Source organism: Ictidomys tridecemlineatus, chromosome 4 (assembly GCF_052094955.1).
Source record: "Ictidomys tridecemlineatus isolate mIctTri1 chromosome 4, mIctTri1.hap1, whole genome shotgun sequence".
Lineage (NCBI taxonomy): Eukaryota > Metazoa > Chordata > Mammalia > Rodentia > Sciuridae > Ictidomys > Ictidomys tridecemlineatus.
The window spans coordinates 157,827,641-157,853,848 of NC_135480.1; the positions used below are offsets into that span (position 1 = coordinate 157,827,641).

At 31.7% G+C, this 26,208-nt stretch overlaps 1 protein-coding gene across 3 annotated transcripts in view; it reads left to right on the top strand.

The window, feature by feature from the left end:
* Positions 1-26,208, top strand: part of Ccdc171 (coiled-coil domain containing 171) — a 378,035-nt gene that overhangs the window by 239,755 nt on the left and 112,072 nt on the right. For all 3 annotated transcript variants that reach the window (XM_078047666.1, XM_078047667.1, XM_078047665.1), the window contains 2 exons: positions 17,870-18,015; positions 20,443-20,497. In XM_078047666.1, coding sequence (XP_077903792.1) covers positions 17,870-18,015; positions 20,443-20,497 — 201 coding nt within the window. The remainder of the gene's footprint in view (positions 1-17,869; positions 18,016-20,442; positions 20,498-26,208) is intronic.

A 26,208-nucleotide genomic window follows, 5' to 3' on the forward strand; every position in this document is an offset into this window, starting at 1 on the left:
GATAAAGACCCCAATTAAAGGAAATTCAGACAGTAGGAATTAGATATTCTTATTTGATATCATTCTCTTCTCTTGGGGAAAAAATGCATCAAAGTCTTTCACAGTATCACAAAGGAGAAAGAAATATTTTTTTCTCTAAAATTTTTAGGCTCTATTCATTATTTGGAGTCAAGGGTAAAGCCATTGAATATGGGAGGGCATTCAAGAACTTATTGTACATATTTATAGTTTGAAAGAAAAAGATTCAGATACTGCATAAGAATTTGTATGTATATAAAATATGTAGAAATTGATGCAACCTGTTGAATAATTCCATTAAAGCTGAGTGATTAATTATATTTTAAATTAATTCTTTTCAGATGTTTACTAATTTTTCTCTTTTCTTCCCCCTACTTAAAACCATACCTTAAATTTTTTTAAATCACAAAAATGTACTTTGCAAGTACTTTTAAAAAATATTAGCAACTTTGAAGATCAAATGGAAACAAAACTAAAAGTTAGATTATGTAAAGAAGAGGCCTATGCTAGGATTTTTTTTAATATCTGAGAATTAAAAGACAACATTTTTTTAAATCTTCTACTCCTATTAATTTATTAAACCAGGAACTGGAGGCTTAATGGTATTATTTCTACATTGTAATTATGCTAATAATCACCACTGGCCATGACCTTGGAATTTATAGTGCAGTAGGAAAGATTTATTGACTTATGTTTTGGAAGAAAAATGGGATTATTGCTTAAGTAGGTTGCATGTTAAACACACGTACCTGTATACCATTTATTCCAGTTAGTTTTGAGCTTTAATGTCTCTTCTGGTTTTCTTTAAAAACATAGAGAGGGTTCTTGTTGAATCCAGATTCCTGAGAGATCTTTGTTATATTATTGAGTCAACTACAAAGTAACTACTTTACCTTGAAATGTGCAAAATGAATCAATAGGTCTACAAAACTACCTTTAAAAAAATGTTTGAAATCACATTTTTTCCTGGTAGCTTGAATATCAATGTATGTATGTATATATATATATATATGACTTTCCTTGGTTTCTTTCTTTCTTTTGTTTTTGTTGAGTATTAAAGTCCTTTATAGTTAGAGGGTATTTGGGTATTTTGGATTTGATTTCTTTTCTGTCCCTTGCCCTGGCTTCTGTTTGTTTTGGTTTTTGTGAAGAAGTTCTACTATTTCCTTAGGGTGTCTTTGCTTTTCATCTTAATCAACTTTTCCTATGATCTTTTCCTTTTCACTAAAGTTTAGGTCTAGGAAGATTTTTACTTTTTAAACTTTTGATTATAAAATGCAATAGAAAGACCAAATAATTCTACAAGGGTATTGAAATGTTGACTCCACTTCTCAGTGATACACAAGCCAAATTTCTTTCTTCACTACTTTGACCTTTTTCAGCTGTGGTTGGCATTTGCTTACTTTGTATACCAGCTATTTTTCAATATAGTTTTATTTTTATCTGAAATATACATTTCAGTCTGAAAACCAGTTTTCAAGTGTATGTAAGTTACTCAGAATTTCTGTACATTTACATACATTATTTACAATTTCTGTAAATGCTATAAATTTTATACCACTTAGAATCTTTCAGACTGAAGTTGATTTTGTCTTTAGATAAAGAATTTCTTCTGTGATTAATTGAATTGATAATATGCTAAAATACATAATATGGATATATAATTTTGTTATATCTTGTATTTGCTCAGTGGTTTGTTCTATTTTTAATTACAGTAGAGGCTCTTTGTGAATTTATAAATCTCCAGTGTGGAGGCTTCAGACACTATGTAAATTCTGTTAGCATCTGTCCTTACATTACCTAAAAATGGCTAGCATTTATTTTTTCAACACTTTGATAAATAATTTGCAGATAACATCTAATACTTAACATAATTTTGAGATACATATTGGTACTTATAATTTGTAGAAGAAGAAACAAAGGTACAGAGAATTTAGCTTATCTCAGGTTGCAGAACTAGTAACTGATGGAGCAAAATGTTTATTAAGGAGGATAATAATAACAACATTTTTTTCTATTAGAAAAATTCTTTTGGATGCACTTCAAAAATGGCCCAAATTGTATAGTTTATTAACAAATATATCATTGTTAAGTATTAAAATATTTTTTTTGTTGTTGTTTAATGCTGTGTGTGTGTGTGTGTGTGTGTGTGTGTAAGAGAGAGAGAGAGAGAGGTAGGGAATGGAATTCAGAGGTAATTTAGCACTGACTACATTCCCAGCTCTTTTTTATTTTGAGACAGGAGCTCACTAAGTTGCAAAGTCTGACCTTAAACTTGGCAAGGTTGGCTTCTAAATTGTGATGCTCCTGCCTCAGCCTTCCAAGTTGCTGGGGATCATAGGCCTTTGCCATTGTGCCCTGCTAATGGGTCCAGTTTAAGATGAGGAAACGCTACATCCAAAGTTATTTACTCTCTGAATGTTATTGTTTTAGTTCTCAGTGTGATTTTGTTTTATAAATATTTATATGTTTAGTCCATTATAGTAACCAACTTTAGAATATAATATTTTTAATGAAATGAGCATAAATTTAAATGTCTAAGACTTTGGGAATAATTACATATTTATAATTCTAGCATGATTAAATGGCAGTGTTTAATTCATTTTATTCCTATATGAGACTGTGTATTCTAAATCATTATACATGTTATAGGAAAAATTTAATTGACATACTCCTGTTTTATTTGGAAGTTTAGAATCATTGTACTAAACTACTTAATGTCGTATTTCAGGAAACAACAGTATTTACCAAGCTTAATGAATTTTATTTTAGTGTTTTCACAACTAAGTAGTTATCTAATATGACTTTGTACAAGTGTTTTGATCTAATGGAATGCTGACAGGTATTATTTTCTATTTTAGTTCCAGAAAAATGTATACAGTAATAAAGTAGTATTAATCTTGTACAATAATAATGCCTGAAGCTGTGAAAGGTACAGAATATTTGTTAGTGTCTTCTGATATCAAAATCCTGTCTGATTACCAAAATAAGTTAGGAAGGTATATGCACTGTATTAGGATTACTCTTAAGAGTACCAGCAAGGAAATAGTGTGATATATGAAACAGGAAATACTTCATGGTGGTTTTATCTCATTTCAGAAGTTAAGTCAGAGTATCAAAGCACACCAAAAGCATCAAGAGTGCTTCTTGATGGCAATAAAATTAATCTGTTTTTCTCATCTGGGTACTGTGACACAGAGCAGAGTCTCTGTGGTATTTATAATTTTTTGTAAAGGATGCAGATTTAGGGTTTAAAAGTATTAAAAAAGGCAACTTTAATTGGAGATGGGATTTTACAAAATCCCTGAATCAGATGGATATATATTATGATGTGATTATTAGCCTAAGAAATACTTAGGCTGTTTATTCACTGGAAGGAAATAGATCATTGACCCCTCACCCCACCCCACCCCAACCCTCCAATGCAGTAGATGAATGATGGTGATTAAATTTAGCTATATGTTATATGTGGGTGCACACACATGCATGCATTTATTTACCATTTGATAAGAGATTGTATTACTGAGATATTTTCTATCTTTGTTTAGTATAGCACAATCAATTTTAATTGTTATTGTTTTGATATCTTATGTGAATTTAAACTAAAATTTTGTGATGAAGTTTGAACTTATGAAAATTGTGTCAGTTGTATTTTGTGGTTGTATAAAGCTTATGCATATTATGTTTATAACAAGTAAGAAAAAAGGGATTGTTTCTATGACTATTTTTGTGTATACCTCTCATTTTTAAATGCTTCTATTTATATAGGTACATATATATTAATAACATATAACTTGTATTTGAAAATATGATACCATGTTTTACAAATAGTTTGACTAGTAATAGAATCTACTGAAATAACTAATCTTTTTCTTTGTAATGGACAGAGTACAGTGTTATAATCTTTTCTAAAATTTAAAAATATAGTGAGTTTTAAATGTTAAGAAATAGAATTTGTTTTTAAGAAGATAAAGAAAGAATAAAGAATTTCTTAGGTGTATCTTCTTTTTAGATCTTTTTGACTGAAAAATATTGAACTAAAATATGCATATACTAAAAATATGTTAGGGAAAGATTTGGAAAAAATGTTCTTTATGAATTAAAGCTGGGCAGATATCTTTGTTTTAATTTGTAGCATGCAAATTCAATATTTTTCTGTAAGATAGCAATATCCTCTTATCATATCTTTATACTTAGAGTTAAGTCTCAAATGACCATGATTTTTAATATTTAATTAAAACTCATTTCTACTCCTGACTATTCAATATTAAGTGAAGCTAGAAACTGATTTTCTAAAGTATTTCCTGATTTTCATAGGTATATAAATTCCAGAGTAAATTGCCAAGTGTAAAAATCTGAGTCAAGATTCCCTGTGTTATATTGCAGTAATAAACTACTCCAAAGTTTCAGTGGCCTTACAATAACAAGTGATTTCTTACATGTCATATACATATTTGTCACAGGTCAGCTGTGCTTCTGCTTCATGTGTTCCACACACTAGGCTGACAGGGCATTCTATAACTGGGACACTGTTGATTTCATGGTAAAGGTCGCTGTATGGGTACAGTGTTGGTGTTATGCCTACTAGGAATTGACATTTTACTTCTAGCCACAATTTATTGCACAAAGCAAGCAGCTTGGGCACTCCTGATTTTGGCAGGGCAAGTAATTAAGATCTTCTTTCCAGAAGAGGCACACCAATTTACATTGGTTGGGCTTGAGATCAGTGGGGTGGGACAAGGAAATATACTTTCCCCTCAGGGAGAGGAACAAATAGTTTGACTAGTTATAGAGTCTACTGAAATAACTAATCTTTTTCTTTGTAATGGACAGAAAAGTGAATCTGTTTTCTGGTTACCTAATATTGACCAAAGCTCTCTTTCTTTATTTGTTGGTAGAGTTGAAAGCAGTTATCTCAGGAAGCCATATAATTAGTTGACACTTTTTTCCTCATGCTCTGAAGTATTTCTTTGTCTAAAAAAAAGTTTATTCAGTATGTTGTAGTATTTTTCTGAATGTTTGAATGTTTTAGAAATGTACTCAAGGATAACCAACCATATTCCACGGAGCATTTTCTAGGCTCTGGAAGCCATACTCTTGACATTTCAAGGAGCACACCACTAGATGGTGATCTTGCTCATTTGGAAGGATAGAAAAACTGTGGTTTTTCTTCAGGTGAATGGGTTGGTTATAGAGGGATCAGAAATATAAAACACAATAATTTTATGGTAAACTCTTTATGACCAAAATAATGCTATTTACTGAGAATGTGTATATATGTATATACATGCACAAATTCTACTAAAAGCCATCCTACAATATAATGTTTGTTATTTGTTACTTTCCCAGAGTATACCCAAACGCTCCACCCACCCCCCAACTCCCAAGTGTTAACTCCCTGAACAAATACAAGAGTTTCCCTACCCAGAGTTTCTCAACAAATTATAATAAGACTTAGATCCATAGCTCTGCCTTTTCCTGGTACAGTATTTAAGTTTGTTAATTGTTGCTGAAACTGGTTGTTTTAGGCGTGAGCTTTCACTCTTTCCCTCCCTCCCTTCCTTCCTTCCTTGCTTTTTGTGCTGGATTAAACCCAAGACTTCATGTATGCTTAACATATATTCTACTACTGAGCTACATCCCCAGTTTCTTTCCTATTAATAGAGATGAAGAGGGATTAGAAATTATATCTTTCACTGAGATGTATTTAAAAAATAACTTGCATGGTTATCATGTAATGGAAAGCAGTGTATACCAAACAGTGTTGTTTTCCTTAGAAAATAATCACCGAGGTCGAATGTTAATCTATATTTTGGTGTACCTAAAATATTATATTCTTTTCTTCATATGTTTCTGTTGACTCGGGGCTATGACTCTCAGTGATGTAATTCAAATACCTTGTAGAATTTCTTTTAGTAATTAGTAGAAATAGAAAATATATGGTTAGAATGCTGCCTTTATAGAAAGTGAATATTAAATGTAAAATTTGTGACAATCCTCTTTAGCATATTAAGGAAAACTGTTACAACCTTGTTCTTTAAAAAAATCTTTTAAAATTTAGTATATGATTTAATCCTTTTGCTCAAAGATGAAATTATGTTAAATATTGGGTAGAGTTCCACTGATGATTTAGATGAACTGTTGCACTCTGTCCAGAATGATCTGTCATATTTACTCTGATTGGCAGTTAGTTTGTAATTATGATCCCTGAGACAGATTGGAGAATGCTACTGCACAGCCCAGAATCCTTTAGCAGCTTCCTATGGCATATTTAGCTGTAGAACAAAATCATACACAAAAACTCACAGAAAGTACTGAAGTGAATTCTGGTTGAAAGAGAGATGGGGCTTGGGAGTCCATTAATTTAAGCATTTGTCTTAAGCATCTTCCCCCTAACCATTTATTCAACTTCATGAAGTCCCCCTAACCATTTATTCAACTTCATGAAGTGCCATATGCAAATCTTTAATAAGGTTAAAAGTCTAGTTTCCTGAGTATATCTGGCCTGTGTATACCATTCTGAACCCTTCTGTCATTCTCAATGGCATCTTCTCACCACATCTTAACCTCTTGTATTTCACTGAACATGCCATTTTATTCTGCTGAGGATGCTCTTTACAACATTAAACACTTAGGTACAACACCGCCTGCTTTTTAAACTTCTCCTTTTTTTCCAGATAAGAAATCATTTTCAAAAAGAGTTTGTTGTTTGTATTTAAATATCTATTCAATTACATGTTAGACTACGAAGTTTGAACTCTGACTCTGTAATCTTGGGCAAGTTACTTGAACTCCGTGACTCAGTTTCCTCATTTGTCAATGAGAATACTAGTAGTGCAATTACTTAACAGAGTTTTGCATTAATATTTGACTTAAAGTGGGAACTCAGGAATTGTTCGCTATTATTATTATTCTTTATGACTTTGGCTGATGGAGACCTACATGTATGTTTGTTGAATGAATAAATACAATAGAGTCACATCTGATGTTGAAGCTAGGTTTTAGGATCAGCATATAAATAAAAAAATCTTTGAATAGTTTAAAGTATCTTTATGTAGCCCTTAAGAAGCTCTTAACACAGAATATGTAAAATTATTAGTGAAAAATGATTAAATCCTTTTGTTGGTAATCCTTTCAATCTTATCCAATTTGACAAACTGTTTATATTTCCTTTTATTATCTTAAAATGTCCCTATGGAGGGACAAAATTAGAGACAACATTCTGAACAAATTATAAAACAGGGAGGTTTTCTTTGATACTGGAATATGTAGCCATTTCTTCTGTTAGGCACCAAATGAAGAGGTTAGTTTACACTTAGTCATCAAGTTGAATGAAAATGTCTTTTGTATACGAGGATTATCCTCTCTTTCACCTTCTTATTAGAATATTTGCCCTATCAGAGATATGTGGGAAATGAGAGCATTCAAATGCAGCAGCAGGTCATCTTGTTGCTGTTTTGTTTATGTCACCAATTACAGGCTTACTGCAGGTAAATGCTTATGACCTGGAGTGGCATCAGAACTACTGTATTCCAGTTGTTGGTCTCTCTTTGCTTTCCCTTCCCTGTCCCATCTTCTTCCCTTAATCTCTTTCAGAGTAAGTATAAATGGAATTCTTTTAAATCAAACGTACCTCTACTTTATATCTGTGAATCACAAACCTGAGTGCTAATTATTTTAAGATAGTCTGCTTGACATCAGTTATTTAGCCCTTTATGTTCCATGGTTTCATTTGTGGAACGCCTAAAAAACTTAAACCGCTAACTGACCACTTATGACAACTTCAAAATGAATATTTATGTTTTTATGTTATTTTGAGAAAAATAATAAGTGAATGATTAGTGATAACATTCATTAATATTATTAGAGACATTAATATTATTAATTTATTACCATAAATTATATAACAAGCTCTACATAATGATTTTTAACCTATTTTAATATACCTGTGTCAATTTCATTGAAATATTAACAGAATTGAAAACTGGGTACTTGGTTTAGTTTGGGAGACTTTGTCTCACATTTCATGGGTTAAGGATGGCCTTTTGAATTAATTTAGCCACATAAATAAATTAGGCACACAAATATACATAGTGGCTCAATCTCCTTAACAGGGGGAGGTGATAGGTTCTGCATTATGTAGCTTAATATTTTGATATAGTGTTGCATGGTAATGTGGAGTTCCCTTTATAAATATTTTAAAAAGTTGGGATTACAATAGGGAGACAGATTTTAAGATCTATAGTGAAAGTTCATTCCTATTGCTAACTTATAAAGGAAAAAAATAGAAAAATTTATTCTTTTTTAAAAATTTTTTTTTGTGGCTTTGGGGATTGAACCTTGGGCCTTGTGTATGCTAGGCAAGTACTCTACCACATAGTTATATACTCAGTCCTCGTTGCTTTTTGAAAGAATTAAAAAACAAAAGCAACAGTCCAGTATGTTTTCAATTATGTAAAATTCAATGGTACAGTGGAATGTTGTGTTAGTTAGCTTTCCATTATGGTGACAAAATACCTGAGATAATCAACATTAATAAAAGGAAAGGTTTATTTTGTCTGTGGTTTCAGAGGTTTTGGTCCACAGTTGTTTGGCCCTGTTGCTTTGGGCCTGTGTAGCATAGTGCATTGTGTCAGATATACATGTTAGGGGAGGACTGTTCACCTCATGCTACTGGGAAGCAAAGAGTGAGAGGAAGGGGTGAGGATCTCAATACCCACTTCAAGGGTATGTCTCCAATGACCTAACTTCCTCCTACTCCTAAAAGTTCTACCACCTTCCCAGTAGTGCCACAGTCTGATAACTAAGCCTTTAAACATATGGGCTTTTGGGGGACATTTATTCAAATCACAACAAGTGCTATACAATTCACCATTACTTTGCTTGTTTTTTTTATTATTACATTTAATAAATGATAACAGTGACCTTATTTTCACACAAGGGTTCTTAAGTTGTGCATTCTTTGATTTTTGATGTTGAAAATTTATAATTGAATAACATTAAAGCTTATTAGACTTCGTTTCAATGTAAATAGCAGTCATTTACATTGATTGAAATACTTTACCAACACTATGGACTTTGATAAGTTAGTGAAAAATTAGTTTTACATTTCTGTGGATATTTCCCAGTTAGTGGATTTTATGGAAAATCTGAGAGATGGTTACTGATATCTTTGCGGTGTAAGATAAAGAAAAGGGGTTTAGTTTGGGAGACTTTGGCTCACATTTTTGTCATAAGCCTACTTACTAGATACATGACCTTGGACAAGTTACTTCTATGATTCTTGGTTTCCTTGTGTATGAAATAGGAATGAGAATACCTCACTGGATTATGAAGAACTAAATGAGTTAATGTAATTGTGAAATGCTTGCATGATGATGATATGATGATGATGAGATATTGATGGTATTCAGTTGTCATTGATGTAATTTTCCCTCTAGGGTTAACAACAGGTATAATGGCAAACATTTACTGAACATTCACAGTTATTAAAGGCATTATGATAAGACTTGTACAAGTATAGTTTTAATACTGTCATGTAACAGTGGAGTGCTTAACCTAGTAAGAGTGGGTAAATATTTTCTGTTCAGAACTTTTATTTTCCTGCCAACATGCCTTTAAAATTGAGACAGAAATTAGTGGAGAAATACTTAATATACAAAAATTCATACAATGCATACTTTTTATGAAAAAACTTTACATTTAAGTTTGAAATTACCTAAGCTTATTTTTCCCATTCTAAATTTTACTTTCAGGTTCCCTTAAACAACCAACCCTTACTCAACTGGAATTTGATTTTCTTTTATTAAAATTAGTTAATATATAGCATATTCAAGTTAACTTGGAGTCCTATAAATTCTGTGGAAACAATGAAAATATTAATGTGAGAGTATTTTAATTATTAATAGGTTTACTTACCTATTATTTAAAACTCTTGAAATGGAAAGATTCTTTCAGCCATAATTTCTTTTTATTGTTAAGAATTCCACATATGAGGACCTTTATAAATTATTCATACTTTTCACATTTTCTTAGACAGTTTATGTAATTCTTAAATAATATTAAAGTAGCACTTAAATTATAAATGATAGTTTTCTATAACTTAATTCATAGCTGACTCTTTTAAAATATTGCCAGGAAATTCAACTTCTTTTTTTCCTGGTTATATTAGCTTTTTATTTTTTTTCAATTTTTATTTGTCCTATTTAGTTCTACATGACAGTAGAATATATTTTGACATATAAAATATACATGGAACCAGAGGAATATGAAGTTATACTTCATATGATGTGTCAAAATGCATTCTATTGTCATGTATAACTAATTAGAACAAATAAAAAACATACATAGAGTGTAACATTGTTGTGGTTGTGCATGATGTGGGTTTTACTGGTCATTTATTCATGTATGAATATAGGAAAGTTATGTGTGATTCATTCTACTGTTTTTCCTATTCCTCTCCCTGTCCCTTTTCTTCATTCCCCTTTGTCTAATCCGGTGAATTTCTATCTGCCCCCCACTTATTTTGAGTTAGCATATGCATATCAGAACATTTGGCCTAAATTCAACTTCTTGGATCTCTACTTAGTTAGAATTTTCAATTGTGTAAAGTTTTTGGAACCTGCTGAATAGTCTAGCTGATGAAGTCCAGCAGAAGAACCTATGTGCATTCTCTCCGCTTGCATTTCTTACACAGAGGTCATGTACGTGCTCATTTTGTTATAGCATCATGATGATTACCACCTGCAGGTAGTTTCTGTCTCTTGAGGTCTATAGTGCAGCCAAATGCAGTTTCCTTTACACTCTGAGAAAACATTACTGCCACATTATTACTTACATGCTTTGTGTCACAAGAAATTTAGCTACCTCCTGTCTATTTTATACTTTTCTGAGGATATTTTCCAGTTGAAAGGGCTCTGGTGATTCTCTTTACTATCCTCTTTCTTTGGAATTTAAAATGCACTTTAACTATTTCTATCTCAACTTTACCTTATTATCTAACACTTATAGGGGACCAGAAAGAGTTTCACAGTTTTTATGTGAGGCCTAGAACAAACAGCATTCAATATATTTGAACACTTCTATGAGTTTCCTTCTTGTTTCATTTTATTTTTCTGGGTGTTGCTCACTTTCAGTTAGTTTACTGGAAAGGAGTAACCTTTTCTTTTTATACTGACAGAATTTAGAAGGACATTTTGAAAGACATGTGAGAATATGATACCAATAGTCATAATGGCATTTTGCAACAAGGTCTTATAACATATGTTGGATTTTTTTGTACCAGGGATTAAACCCAGGGATGCTTCACCACTTAGTTATATCCTCAGCCCTTTTTAATATTTTATTTAGAGACAAGGTTTCACTGAGTTACTTAGGGTCTCACTAATTTGCTGAGGCTGGCTTTGAACTCATGATCCTCCTGCCTCAGCTTCTCAAGTCTCTGGGATTACAGTTGTTCGCCTCCGTGCCTGGCCATATGTTGAAATTTTAAGGGTGGATTTTTCTTTCTTATTTGCTCATTTTTTGTTAATTGTATACTCTATGTCTTGTTTATAAAAGTAATTTGTTAATTTCCTTTTATCTTTTACAAGTGTGATAAAATAGTTATTTTTAAAAACTACATTTAGGTATATATGTATGTATATACCACATATATGTATACAGAAGCAGAAATAACGTGGAACTAAGTTACCAGATATAGGTAGGGATTTATTTAAAGAAGAATATGCAGTGTCACTACATTTAGAAGTGTAATTATTGTATTAATTATGCCTTTTAAATAGATACAGTTTTCAGGTTGGGGATGTTCTCAAGTGGTAGCACACTCCCCTAGCATGCATGAGGCACTGGGTTCGATTCTCAGCACCACATAAAAATAAAAAATAAAGATATTGTGTGTACACCTAAAACTAAAAGTAATTAAAAAATAAATACATTACAGTTTTCTATGGTTATAAGATACTTCCACATCTGTTGGCTTAAGAACTAGCAGAAGAACCTAGGTGCATTCTATCCACTTGCATTTCTTACACAGGGGTCATGTTCCTGCTCATTTTGTGAGTTCTAACTAGCACTGTCATTCATTCAGTCATGAAGGTGGATAAATTATCCAATCTTTATTTTCAATTTATAATTATGTCACCTGCCTTCTGTGTAAGATTATTACTAGAAAAGAATAAACAAGTCCCTAAAGAATATAACCTGAAATCACATAATGTTTTATTTAATTTCCCATATAAAATATAGGAAACCAAAATTGAAAAGTATTTATATATTAATTATATTATGTAACAATATTTTCTGTTGTATATTTATTGTAACTTACTTAATTGCTTAACTCCCCAATTTTTTGACCTAGCTTATAAAATATATTTTTCTGTAGTTTTGTCTCTAATTTGTTTACACAGCCACTTTGTAAATTTGGTGGTTATATCATTTTAGCTTTATACTTTTTGTGGCAACCTACATAGTTTGGTCCACCCATCAGCCATTTAATTCTTGGTTACTATAATTTTTATCACATTCTAATAGGTTGAGTATGGTATTATTTCCCTTTCCAGCATTATTTTTTGTGCCCTGAGATATTTTACCCAATTTACCGTAACCTAGGAATGTTTATTCAGAAGTTACAGTGAGACAACAGTAAATAAAAAAAAAAAGTTACAGATATTTCCCCCCTCTAACCTAAGTGATGTAGCTTAGTTCTTTATAACACTTGTGTTGTTGTCTTGCCTTTCATTTCGTATGACTAACTTTTTATACCAAATTGAATAAGCCATTAGCTTTTAGTCTGTAGGAATGTGGATCCATAGATATTTCCCATTAGACAAAAGAAAATCTATAAAAGCAATATCCCCTGGGGCTTGGTCTTCCTAGCGGCCTAATGGTCTAAAGCACTGTCAGACTGTACTCTTATGAGAAAGAACTATGTTGGGTGATTCCCTTGACATCCAGAAATACTAATTGGAAAGATGTGCACATCCTTTCAGATGTCTTTACTTTCATACTATACCACATTTATTTATCAAATATTCTGATTCAGGGAATTCATTTTATGAATTTTTTATTTTTAAAACGATTACTGAGCAAAATTATAAACCTTGTATATCTTGTATAGTTTTAAACTAGACCTTGCTGAAATAATGAGACATACTATATGCTTAGAAATCCATGCCATTTTGGAAAGTTTTTTTTTTTTTTTAATAACTTCACTTCAAAAAAGACTTCCACTAGTAATGGTTGCACAACTCTGTGAATTTACTAAATTCCTCTGAATTATACAAAGAGTGAATTGTGTGGTATGTGAATTATATCTTAATAAAGTTGTTAATTAAAAAAATTTCACTTCACAAAATGTTTTCATAGGTGCAAAGTAATAGAATTTTCATTTATGTTCACAATAAAGAAAATTAGTAGCCCTAACAGCTGGGCATGGTGGTGCACGCCTATAATCTTAGCTACTTGGGAAACTGAGGCAAGAGGATCATTCATTCAAGGATGGCCTGGGTAACATAGTAAGACCCTGTCTCAAAAAATATTATTAGCTCTAATAAACGTTCAGAGCTTTAGAAACGTAAAATTATGTATGACTTAAAATAATTTGTGTTTCTATTCAAAAGTAATTCATGTTTATTATAGAAATTTCAGAAACTATAAAGAAAAAAAGATACTTAAAAATAGCGAATCACATTCACATCTAACGTGTATTCCTAAACATTTCCTACTTAACTGTTTTCTTTGCGTCCATACTTTGCCAGATTTCATGAGCAAATATCTTTTCAGGACCATTTTAGGAAAATAATCAGCTGTAAATATTTTGTTACATAAGAAGTCTAGTGAAAGCATTGGCTTTTTTCCATGGACCATGAGAGCTGTATATGAAGGGAAGCAATAGCATTATCTAAAAAGAAATACAATAAAGATATACTAGCTTTTGAACTACAGTCAGTCTGAAATATTATAAAAATTTGCCATAAAACATTTTGGATTTAAAATTAAAACTGAAATCTTTGATAAATTATATTGACACATTGATTCTTTTGTAGGTAGAATATTTTACTGCTTTTAAAAAGACTCTTGTTATCATATTTATCATTAACTTTCTAACAGCTAAAATTGTTCACAACACTGTTTAAAGATCAGGCTTTGTTTTTTTTTTTTTTTTTTTAAATATTAAGACCTGAGTACAAAATGAGGGCTGTATTGTGGATTAAGTGAAATATCTCAAGGCTGTGCTGTTCTGATAACTGAACCTGAAGTGACCTTTCTCAGACACAATTACAGAGCTGTATGTTTTTCCTTTAATTTCATCAGGGGTTTAATTAGTATACAAATAAAACTTCCCTTATCTTCCTTTCTACCTAATTGGCTTGTCTTCGCTTATATATGAAGTATGTGAAAGTGGGCTGTAATTAGGGTGACCGTGTTAACCTTTTTTCCTCAAATGTACTGTTGCCTAAAGGCCTCAAGGCCTAAAAACAGTGCTTTGGATTATTGCTTTGCAATCACTATGGCTGTCCCATAGGTTTTCTCATGAGCAGAAGGGCTTTGGGTGCTGCAGGTTCCCACTGCTTAACAGGATCTTCATTCTTCTCCCCACTAAATGTTTATTGATTATCTCGCTGTTCCAGGCTCAGCCTCCAACAACTTAATATCAGGTGACAGTCAGGAGAGTTCTCCAAGTAATTAGAGTTGAGCATTGGGGGAACAATTAGGAGCAGAGTTATTAAACTTGATTTATCCTATTCTCTCCTGAACAGTTTCTTGGATATCAGAACATCACACTTTCACAATCTACCCTGGTTGAGAAATTAGTGGCTAACCTGCTGCTTATCATTGTTGCCTTGCTGCCTAGAGGCACACCCTCTTGGTTTCAGTCATTCAGTTGGAAATATTAGAGTCCATAAAGTTTATCATGGGTTTTAATTAGATGAATCTGAACAGAAGAGAAGAAAAGCTGAACTTATTTTTTATATGTATAGTATATATTTTATATATGATATATATATGATATATATGTATATATATATACACACCTCTGTTTTCTTAAATAATTAGATACTTAAAAGGCAAACTGAAGAGTCCTATATAGTATTCAAAAATATTTGATTCTAAACTAACATACACCTCCCAATTCAGTCCTTTATTATTTATAACCTAGACTGTTGATGTGCCTTAGTGTAAAGAAAGATCTCAGAATATATTTATAATCACTTTAAATAAAAAAAATTTCTTTAGAGTTTAGTGTTAGGTTTTTTAAAGATTCAGTTTTTATCATTAAAAAATGGTGAATATCAGGAAGAAGACATTTTGAGCCACTTATTAGATATTGGTTTTGTATACATCCCATAAACCTTGATGAATACAGATTCCTTGATGGTACCCCTCAACTCTTTAAGATGGGAATTGTATGTCTATAAGTTATGTAACTGTGATTTTAAAATAAGAACGATATTGTTTCTTCATTTTTACGTTTGAGGAAGTATGATTTATATCACTTTGTTTATACCACTTTTTGTTCCTTTTCTATGCCACTGTCTACTGTTAGCTTTAGAATAATGTGGCTTCCTGTCATTGCTCCTGAGAGATGAAAATTAAAGAATGGAAACAAGATTTAGATATATAGTAGAAGGTTCTAATGCCATTAGTTATATTTTGTTTGAAAGTATAATGTAAGATTGCTGAAAGTATAGGTTTACAATGGTCTAAGTTCATAGATTCTCTCAGATTGGACCAGTGACCTTAAACCTGGATAACCCTGGAAACAATATACTGAACCCTGGAGAGTCCCTTCACAAGTATGCACCTCTAGTCATGAGAGTTACTGAGCAAGAGAATTTGAATAGCTTGGCACAAATTTATTATTTAGTTGGAAAAAGAGTTCAAGCTTTATGCATGACTCGTGGTGAATCATTAGTTTTATCTTCATAACTGAAAACTACTATTTTTTTTATTGCCTGGAAGATATTGGAAATACTGATTTTAAAAGGACTCAAATGAATTTTTTTTTTAAAAAATAAAGAAGTCTTGTGTATGATACTTCAGTGCTTTTAACTATCAATATTGGCACAAAATTAGTAGGTTTAGAGTATTTTTTAAAAAAATTTGTTATTTATTATTTTATAAAAGTTGATTTGAATCAGTGATTATTTCCAGGGTGGAATATTCTTTTTAAAATTTAAAGTATATTTAATTTTTAACTGATATATAAAACCATAAAATGGTACCTGCTTATGAAGTATAGGTAATGTTTCACTGCATGAATACATTGTATGATGTTTAAATAAGGTTAAGCATATCTATCTCCTCAAACATTTATCTTTTTTATGATGGAAATATTTGAAGTTCTTTCTCCTAGTATTTTTGAGATGTATGGTACATTATTATTATGTATAGTCACCTTATTGTACAATAGCATAAACTTTGTGCTTCTGTCTAACTATAACTTAAACTATAGGTCAACCTTGGACTATTCTTGAAGATGTGTTAATACTAAAGATTTAAAATAAAATTAAATGCCTAAGAAGTAATCACAGCTTGATTATTTTTAATATCTTGAATACTATTTGTCTAGCAGAAACTTGTCTGCTTGAAAAATTAGCTACTGAATTAAAAATCTTGTAACATTTTAAAATACCTGATTTGACTGATGATTTCTTTCAGTTCACCAGCATTTACAGTGAATTAATTGTATTAGCTCCAGGAAGTCAGCTTGATATTTTATACTATTTATTGTGAATGCAATAAAAAGATACTTGTAGAAGAATTTTAAACATGAAATTATAGAATGTTGTTTATTCTTTACTGGGTTTGTGGAGCACTGTTGTGGATATTAATGTGTAGATAAACTCTGAGCAAAAAGAAAAAATATTATGTGTATAATATGTGTTTGATTCACTGTGCACAAGTTTAATTGGAAAACTTTTAAATATGCTTATTTTAGCGATTCCATAGGCAAAGTAATAAACAGTGTAGGAATCAGAAGATCTCTTAACACTAAACATCTATTTTGCATCCTAGAATTTTAAATGAGATCTAGAAAGTACTGTTTTAAATTGTTTGTGGTTCTAAGACCATTGGCCCTAAACTTTCCAAATAATGTTGTGTGATTGTGTCTTGAGATTTTTGTCCTAAGTGAATATTTCAGATTAAAACAAATATCAGTAAACAGTAATATAAAAACTTCCTGAAATATAAAATATTTTCTGAGGAAAACATTTATGGGCCACAAATAATTCTGAGTGCAAGTATTATTTTTAACTTTCTCTAAAAGTTGAAGCATTTTGATCACATTTTTATTACTATTCTTGATATGAAAGAAGCAAGTGAATTTTTTTGGAGTCTAATTTGTCCACTTAGATGTCTACAGCAACCAATTATGGACAAATACATAAAGAAAGTAGGGAGTTCACTACTCTTTTCTAGGTGTCTCCTAGTCTACTTACCAATTATACACTCAACTCTGGGCATCTGATAGCTCTTCAGCTCTATTTATAGTCAAATAGACTCTAAATTTAAAGGGCTTTATCCCCTGAAATTGACTTTTATTATTATTAAAAGAAAACACGACTTGAGATTTCTATAATCAGACAGTTTTAGTAAGAATACAGTTTATCTTTCAGTACTTTAAAAATGTTATATTTTATAGGCAAATATTTTTTAAAATCTTACCAGTTCTATCATTTCTAATTAGCAAATATAATTTTTTTTTGTAGAAAATTTGTTAAATCTTGACGTGTAATGACCCAAGTCTACTTCTCAGTCTGTATTCTCCTTTGTTTAATAGCCTATGGCATAAATTGAAGTTAATTATCAGGGCTGACAAGTAACTCTGTTTTCTGTCTGTTTGCAGAGTCTCTCCGAGGCAAAGATGGAGCTGAGAAGAAAAGATCAATCTCTGCGTCAGCTCAATAGACATCTTACCCAGCTGGAGCAGGACAAGCGTCGACTGGAGGAGAACATCCATGATGCAGAGAGTGCCCTCCGCATGGCAGCCAAGTGAGCATTTGGACCTTGGGGAGATCACTTAAAACAGACAAAAGATCAATTCTTACTTTCATGCGCTGGGTTTTAGCCCTGGATAATACAGTGTTAGAAAACAAAAGTACAGCTGTCTTTCTTTGAAATTCTCTGATATATCCTTGAAGAAGAAAACTCTTAACTCAACATAATAAATGTATATTTTATTGAGAAGCCTAAGAAAAGTATAAGCTCTATATAACCTCTATGTGCGTTTTGGGCTGTGTTGCAGTGTTACATGCTTGAAACCGTGTTTTCAGTAATGTAAAATGTAAGACTTTTTAGTTAAAAGTTTTGCATAGTGTCTGCTGACACATATTCCTTATCTCCTTTTGCCCCCCCATTTTGCTCTTTATTGTAATATACTAATATTGCAAGTAATATTTGTATAAGGAAATTTTAGCATATGATCAACATGTATACCATGACATTTTAAAAATGAACCAAACCATTATTGATCTTGGAAAATTAATTTAATTTTATAGCTGTGTATTCCATGTAAAATAGAAAAAAATACAGTTTTCTAGAAGACAACTATGTAAAATGTGGTGTGAGTGTTTTTCCTTTACCAGGTAATCAAGTTGACATACACTATGAAGTTCAAATTGAACAGTTCTCTTGGGCATTTTTATTTGTTTCCCCACAACAAATTTGATATACTACCCTTTACATATACCATGACTTACAGGAAGTCTATTTAGAATGGGCATGTATGAATATGTAACAATAAATCCCACCAGTATGTACAACTACAATATGCTCATAAAAAAAGGAAAAAAGGAAAGTCTATTTGAGAGTTAAAGAGACATTGATTTTAATAAATTTAATGTCTAAATTTGGAATTCTGAATTTCTACACAAAATACATGATAATTAAAAAATTTTCAGACAAACTTGTAAGCATAAAATATTATGAATTATGAATATAGTCTGTGCACTACAGAATATAGTCTGTAAATCACAGAATAGGGAATCTGCAATCTTAGGATATCCATAATCTTTGCCTTTGGGCTTTTGGCATTGCTGAAAGATAAAGATGAATTGACACAAAATCCAAATATTGACGTTTGAATATCCACCAGTTGTTTTTTTGAAATTTGTAAAGCTGTGCATCATCTTGTTAGGTGTACATAATTGTCTTTTTTAAAAATATAAATTTGGCTAAATCAGTTTTTGCTGCCCTGTTCAGTCTCAGTTTTCTCATTTCAAGTGAAGAAGCTAAGCCTAGATAGTTTCTAGTAAGTCTTATGACTGAGTAAATTCTGAGATTAATGAAAACAGGATTATAAAAACCTCCTGATTTCTATTGTGTTTTCACAACATTGCTGTTGATTCAGGACTTTGATATTTCTATGATCTTTGACCATGGGCATAGTTCTTATAAAACCAAGAAGGCTAATTTGAAATTTGGAGAGCTAATACATTATTTACAGATTTCAATTTATAATTTACTATTACGTTTTTGGCGTCAGCAGTTTCACTCAAACTTTTTATTTCATTTTAAGGGCTAGATGGAATATACAAGGTCAATAGGAGAAAGTAGTAATTTTGTATATTACTAGTCAGGTCATAGGATTCTTTGTACAATTATTGTTTTGGTCAGCCTTTTGCTGCTGTGACCAGAAGACATGATGAGAACAATTAGAGAAGGAAAAGTTTATTTTGGGGTTTCGGTTTTGGAGTTATCAATCCATTCCTTTGCTCTGGGCCAGAGGTGATGCAGGAAATCTTGATGGAAGAGTGTAATGGAGGGAAGCAGAGAGAGACTCCACTCACCAGGGACAAAATATATACCCCAAAGGCATACCCACAATGACCTATTTCCTCCAGCTGCACCCTATCTGCCTTTCATTTACTACCCACTCAATCCCTACCAGGGAATTAATTAACTGATTGGGTTAAATCTCTCATAACCTAGTCATTTCATCTCTAAACTTGCATTGTCTCAAACATGGGCTTTTGGAAGATACCTTGTATCTAAACCATAATAATCATTACAGCACAAAGACTACATAGAAAAGAAAATATTTTGCATGGTATGACCATTTATGTAATATTTCCCCACCAGATTTTTTAAAAGTTTTTTTTCATTATTAAAAAAAGAATAAGACTTTTTCCAGAACTTAAAAAAATTATCTATAATGTAATCATAACTTTTGTTTTCATTTTCTTAATTTGTGTCTAACCCTGCCCCCCACCCCTGCTGCCCAATTAGGATAGGCAAAATAAGTTAGTAAAGAGTTAAGTATGAAGGTGTATCAGTGAATATGGTTAGGTTTTATAACTTTAAAAGGGGTACAATGATAGCCAAATTTTATTTTTCAATAATTGTGACTTACACTGAAATGTATGATGGTTGTAGGAAGACTTAGTTTTTTACCAATATCTAATCTTTTCTTTTTTCTAGAGACAAAGAATGTGTTGCTAATCACATGAGAACTGTAGAAAATATGCTTCATAAGGTATTGTAATATTTTTAATATTATTCTATTTGTACTGCTATACTTTTAATCATTATTAACTGCAAAGTGATTCATTTTGTACCGGTCTTTAAAAACAAATTACCAAAAGGATACTTTGGAAATGACTGGAATTTTGCAATATAGAATGCCATATTACATTTTTTTCCCCCAGAATTCACTTTAGGTACTTAATAAAAACTGTTAAAATAGCGTTTTCCCCAAACTGGTATGTTACACTTGCACTATTTGTGATTTTTGCTAAATGAACCAGAGGTCATTAAGATTCTTATATGTTTCAGAATGATAAAATGTTTGACCATACAGTCTAACTTTACCATTTCTAACTGTCCTGTTTATGCATATGTAGAGACATAATATATTTTATTTGGCAATATTATATACCTGCAACTAGGCAGTAATGTTATTCAAATTAATAACATATTCTTATACCTTCTTACATATAAGAATATGTAATTAAAGTGAAAAATATATTTTATCTATTACTTTCAAATTTGATGACTTATATATGATAAATATTAATTTGTAGTGATGAGCAGCATAAGGGTTTTATAATATTAGTGAAAACTCAAGATATTAACTGAATGTTTTGTAGCACTCTATTGAATTCAAAGATTTATTTATTATTTAAAAGTAGAGAAGTGATATTGATGTATTTCTGATATCATTTAATAGACAATTTGTTGGAAATGCAAACATCTAATACTATTAAGATATTTGGAACTTATGAATAAATCACACTTAGAACAGTTTTGTGAATCAAATTTATCAGATATTGTAGTTTTATAAAAATCACTTACAGTATACTGAAACTAACCTTTTTAAGGAGATATTAAATAAACATTATCAAGCTAATATTTAATACATTTTAACAGTTTAGGACACTTTTTCCCCCTGTATGCACACCCGTATGTACATGTGTGGTTCTGGGGATCAATCCTAAGTGCTTTGTGCATTCTAGATAATCATTTTACCACTGTGCCACACCTTGGGCCACAGCTTACCATGTTTGAATACACTGGTCCTATTTTACATTATGAAATTGACTAATATTATGTCTTATCACTAAAGGCATTTGGAAACAAATCTAGTATTTTGAGTTCTATTTTCTTATAAGTTTCTCTGATGCCCTGGTTTATCCCTCTCCCCATTTCAAAACATTTAGCCGGTTAGGATAGTTTAAATATAGTCTCATCAAATCTGTGTATGCTACAAATATAAAATTTTGTAGATTTTCAGTGAAAGAGACATCTTTGGTTAGATTTTCGTACTCAATAAATTTAGGATGAAAAAGTCTACGATGTCATATATGTGGCATATCTTTTATGCAGTTAATGTTGACTTTGAAATCCAATTGTTCATCTTCCTAGCTGAAAGAATAAAGAATGTTAGGTAGCAACTAACTTGGAGAACGGGCTCTGAGGTCAAGGAAGAACCATCATTTATATGATATATAATTGTACCTGCTCCTTTCCTTATGGGAATGGCAAAGTAGATGTTTTGAGAATGATAAAGGCTGTTTGCAACAGGGTGATTATAATCACACAGTTTTTCAGTTGTAATTCAACTGCTGGTCTTTGTGTCAGATGGAAAGATGTCTGTACAACTGGCCTACAGCCTCTATAGATTTAATTTTGCTTTATGGCTTTTTCCTCCTTCAGATTTATTAGTTAATTATTTTGGTTTGTGTCTTTGGGAATTTCTATCTATGTAGTGGTTTTTTAGTAATCAAAAACTTTTAAAGCTTGCAGTAAAAATTTAGGAAAGGTGAATAATTAGGACAAATTCTCTTTATACTTTCTTTGAAGTATAGGTGAGAATGAATGGGTGATAAGGAAGTGGCCAGAGGGTCCCACTGAAGCTCTCTGAGAGGTGCAGGCCCACATGTCTTTATGCCTGAGTTGGCAGGTTTATTTTTCTAGCCACCTTGAACTTTCCCTTGTCATTTCGCTGTCTCAGGTTAACAAAGGAGTAGAGAAAAAGGGCCCAGATTCTTTCCATTTTTGCATACATGGATTCAACCAACCACAGATTGAAAATATTTGAAACAAAAATTGCATCTGTAACTGAACATGTACAGACCTTTTTCTTGTCATTATTCCCAATACCATAGAGTATAACTATAATGTTATTTATATAGCATTTACATTGTATTAGGTATTATAAGTAATCTAGACATGATTTAAATATACAGGAGGACCTGGGGTTATAGCTCAATGATAAAGCATATGCTTAGCATGCTTCAGGTACTGGGTTCAATCCAGCACCAAAAATTGAAATAAAATATGTAGGAGGATTTGTGTAGGTTATATGCAAATATGTGAGCATCCTTGGATTTTGGTAAATTAGCTGGGCAGGGAGACTATATTTTTTTTTCAAAGAAGCAGAAGTTTTATTCAATTACACTTAAATATATTTTTATTTATGCCAGTTTTTAATGTAGGTCAGGGGTTAATTTTTCATTAAGATACTCTTTTATTGCTGGGGGACCAATTTCAGGTTCAGGGGTTAAGAAAAATAAGAAGAGGAAACAAAGTCATTACAACTTTTTATGACATGCATTTTTTATTTTATCTATCTATGTATCTATTTATCTAGTTATTTATTTGTTTATATCAGGGATTGAACCCAGGGGTTCTCAACCACTGAGCCACATCCACAGCTCTTTTTATTTTTTATTTTGAGACAGGGTCTCACTAAGTTGCTCAGGGCTTCACTACATTGCTGAGGCTGGCTTTGAACTTGTGATCCTCCTGCCTTAGTCTCCCAAGCCCCTGGGATTACAGGCATGTGCCACTATGCCCAGTTGATGGGTATTTTAAAAATACACTCACTCCTTTCTTGAGTTGAATCTTTTGGCTGATTTTAATTTTTTCAGAAAATCCATAATTATAAAACTTTTTGAGAAACCATTCACCATTTTAACCATTTTAAAGTACATAATTCAGTGACTTTCTTTATGTTCACAGTGTAGTGTAACCATCACAATTATCTTACTCTGGAATGTTAATATTACTCTAAAAGAAACCCTATACCCATTAAGCAGTTACTTCTTATATCTCTTTCCCCTACCTCCTGACAAACATTGATCTGCTTCTATCTCTATGGATTTCCTATTCTGGACATTTTGTAAAAATAGAATCATGCAATATGTAGCCTCTGTTGCCTGAATTTTTTCATTTAGTATAATTTGTTCAAGGTTCATTCATTTTGTGGCATGTATTAGTACTTCATTTTTTTTATCTCTGACTGATATTCCATTGTAAGGATATATAGCATTTTATTTATGCACATGTCAGCATGAGCATTGTTGTTTCCACTTCTTGGTTACCATGAATAATGCTGCTGTGAATACTGATGTACAAACTTTTGTTTCAATGCCTCTTTTTAGTTCTCTTGGGGATGTAGCTAGGAGAGGATTTACTGGATCATATGATAATACTATGCCTAACTTTTTGAGGAATGACCAAACTGTTTTCCACAGTGACTGTGCCATTTCAAATCCCCACCAGTGTGTATGAATGTTCCAGTTTCTCCACATCATTACTTATAGTTGCTATTTCCATTTTTTAAAAATGGCCATTCTGGTGGGTATGAAATAGTAGCTCACTGTGGAGTTTTCCTTTTTATTGTAATTATTCAGTCACATTAATGGGCTTTACTATGACATTTCTATACATGTATACATTATGCTTTATTTTATTCGTCCTTCCTGCTACTTTCTCTTCATCTCTCTTTTTGCCCTCCTGCCCCATTCCTTTCCCAATTATTTCTCTTCTATTTTTCAGTTATCTTTTGTTTGTTTGTTTCCACATAGGAGAAAAAAATGTGTCTTATGTCTGGCTAATTTTGCTTAATATGAAAACCTCTAGTTCTGTCCATTTTCCTGCAAACTATGTGATTTCATTCTTCGTTATGGTTGAATAAAACCCCATTTTGTATATACAGTTTTCTAAAACTTCATTCATCTGTCAGTGAGCCCTAGGCTGATTCTATATCTTGGCTATGTGAATAGTATTGCAGTAAACATGGGCATTCAGATATCTCTTTTGTATGCTGACTTTATTTTTCTTTTTTGGGGGAGATATATATTTTCCAGGAGGGATATATCTGGATTGTATGGTAGATCTATTTTCTAAAAAAAATGAGCACACTTTTTTGAGGAAACTCCATACTGTTTTCCATAGTGGCTGTACTAATTTATAATTTACATTACCACCAACAGTGTACAACAGTTCTTTTTTCCTTCACTTTCTCACTATCATTTATTAACTTTTTTTGATAATAGCCATTCTGACTGAGGTAAGAAGGAATTTCAGTATAGTTTTGATTTGTATGTCCCTGTTGGCTAAAGATGTTAAATATTTAAAAATATATTTATTGGTCATTTATACTACTTTTTAGAAGTATCTGTTTAGATCTATAGGATTACTTTTCTGTGGTTAAGTTTTTTGAGTTCTTTATATAATCTGGATATTTGTCCTCTTTTATTTATTTATTTATTTTTAAAGAGAGAGGGGGGATTTTTAAGACACAAATCTTTATACAAATAAAGACACAACATCTTTATTTGTATATGGTGGTGAGGATCCAACCCAGCGCAGTGCACATACCAGGCAAGCGCGCTACCGCTTGAGCCACATCCCCAGCCCTGTCCTCTTTTAAATGAAGAACTGGCAAAGATTTTCTCCCATTCTGTAGATTGTCTCTTTACTCTGTTGATTATTTTATTTGCTTTGTGTTCTTTGTTGTTATTTTGACATAATACCATTCATCAGTTCTTGCTATTATTTCCTGAGTTATTGGAATACTACTTAGAAATCATTGCCTGTGCCAACACCTTGAAGTGTTTCCCTTATGTTTTTATCTATTAGTTTCAAAGTTTCAGATCTTACATTAAGGTATTTGATCCATTTTGGGTTTATTTTTTGTACAGGTGAAAGATAGTGACCTTTTTTCAATCTTGTATGTGTGGTTATCCACTTTTCCCAGCATCATTTGTTGAGGAAGCTATCTTAACTCCAGTGTATATTTTTTTGGCCCTTTGTCAAGAATCAGATAGCTGTAGATGTGCTTGTTTATTTCTGGATCCTTTATTGTTTTCCATTATCAATGTGTCTGTTTTTATGCTAGTACCATGCTGTTTTTGTAGCTATGGCTCTGTAAAATATTTTGAAATCAGATATTGTGATGCCTCCAGTGTTGCTTATTTTGCTCAAAACTGCTTTGACTATTTGGGGTCTTTTGTGCTTCCATATGAATTTTAGGATTTTTTTAAAGTTCTGTGAAGAATGTTGTTTGTATTTTGAATTTGGAAATATGACCAATTAAACAATATTAATCCTCCAATCCAGGAACATTGGAAGCCTTTCCATCTCCTAGTGTCTTCTTTAATTTCTGTCTTCCCTGTTTTATAATTTTTATTGTATAGAGGTCTTCTACCTTCTTGTTTGGGTTTATTCCCATGGATGGTTGGTTTAATTTTTTAGGCTGTCATGAATGAGATTTTTTTCCTGATTTCTTTCTCAGTGAGTTCATTATTGGTATATTAAAAAACTGCTGATTTCTATTTATTTACTTTGTGTCCTGCTACTTTGCTGAGTTAATTTATCAGTTCTGAGAGTCTTTGGTGGAATCCTTAGTCTTGTAAGTGTAAAATCATGTTATCTGCAAACTGGGATCATTTGACTTTT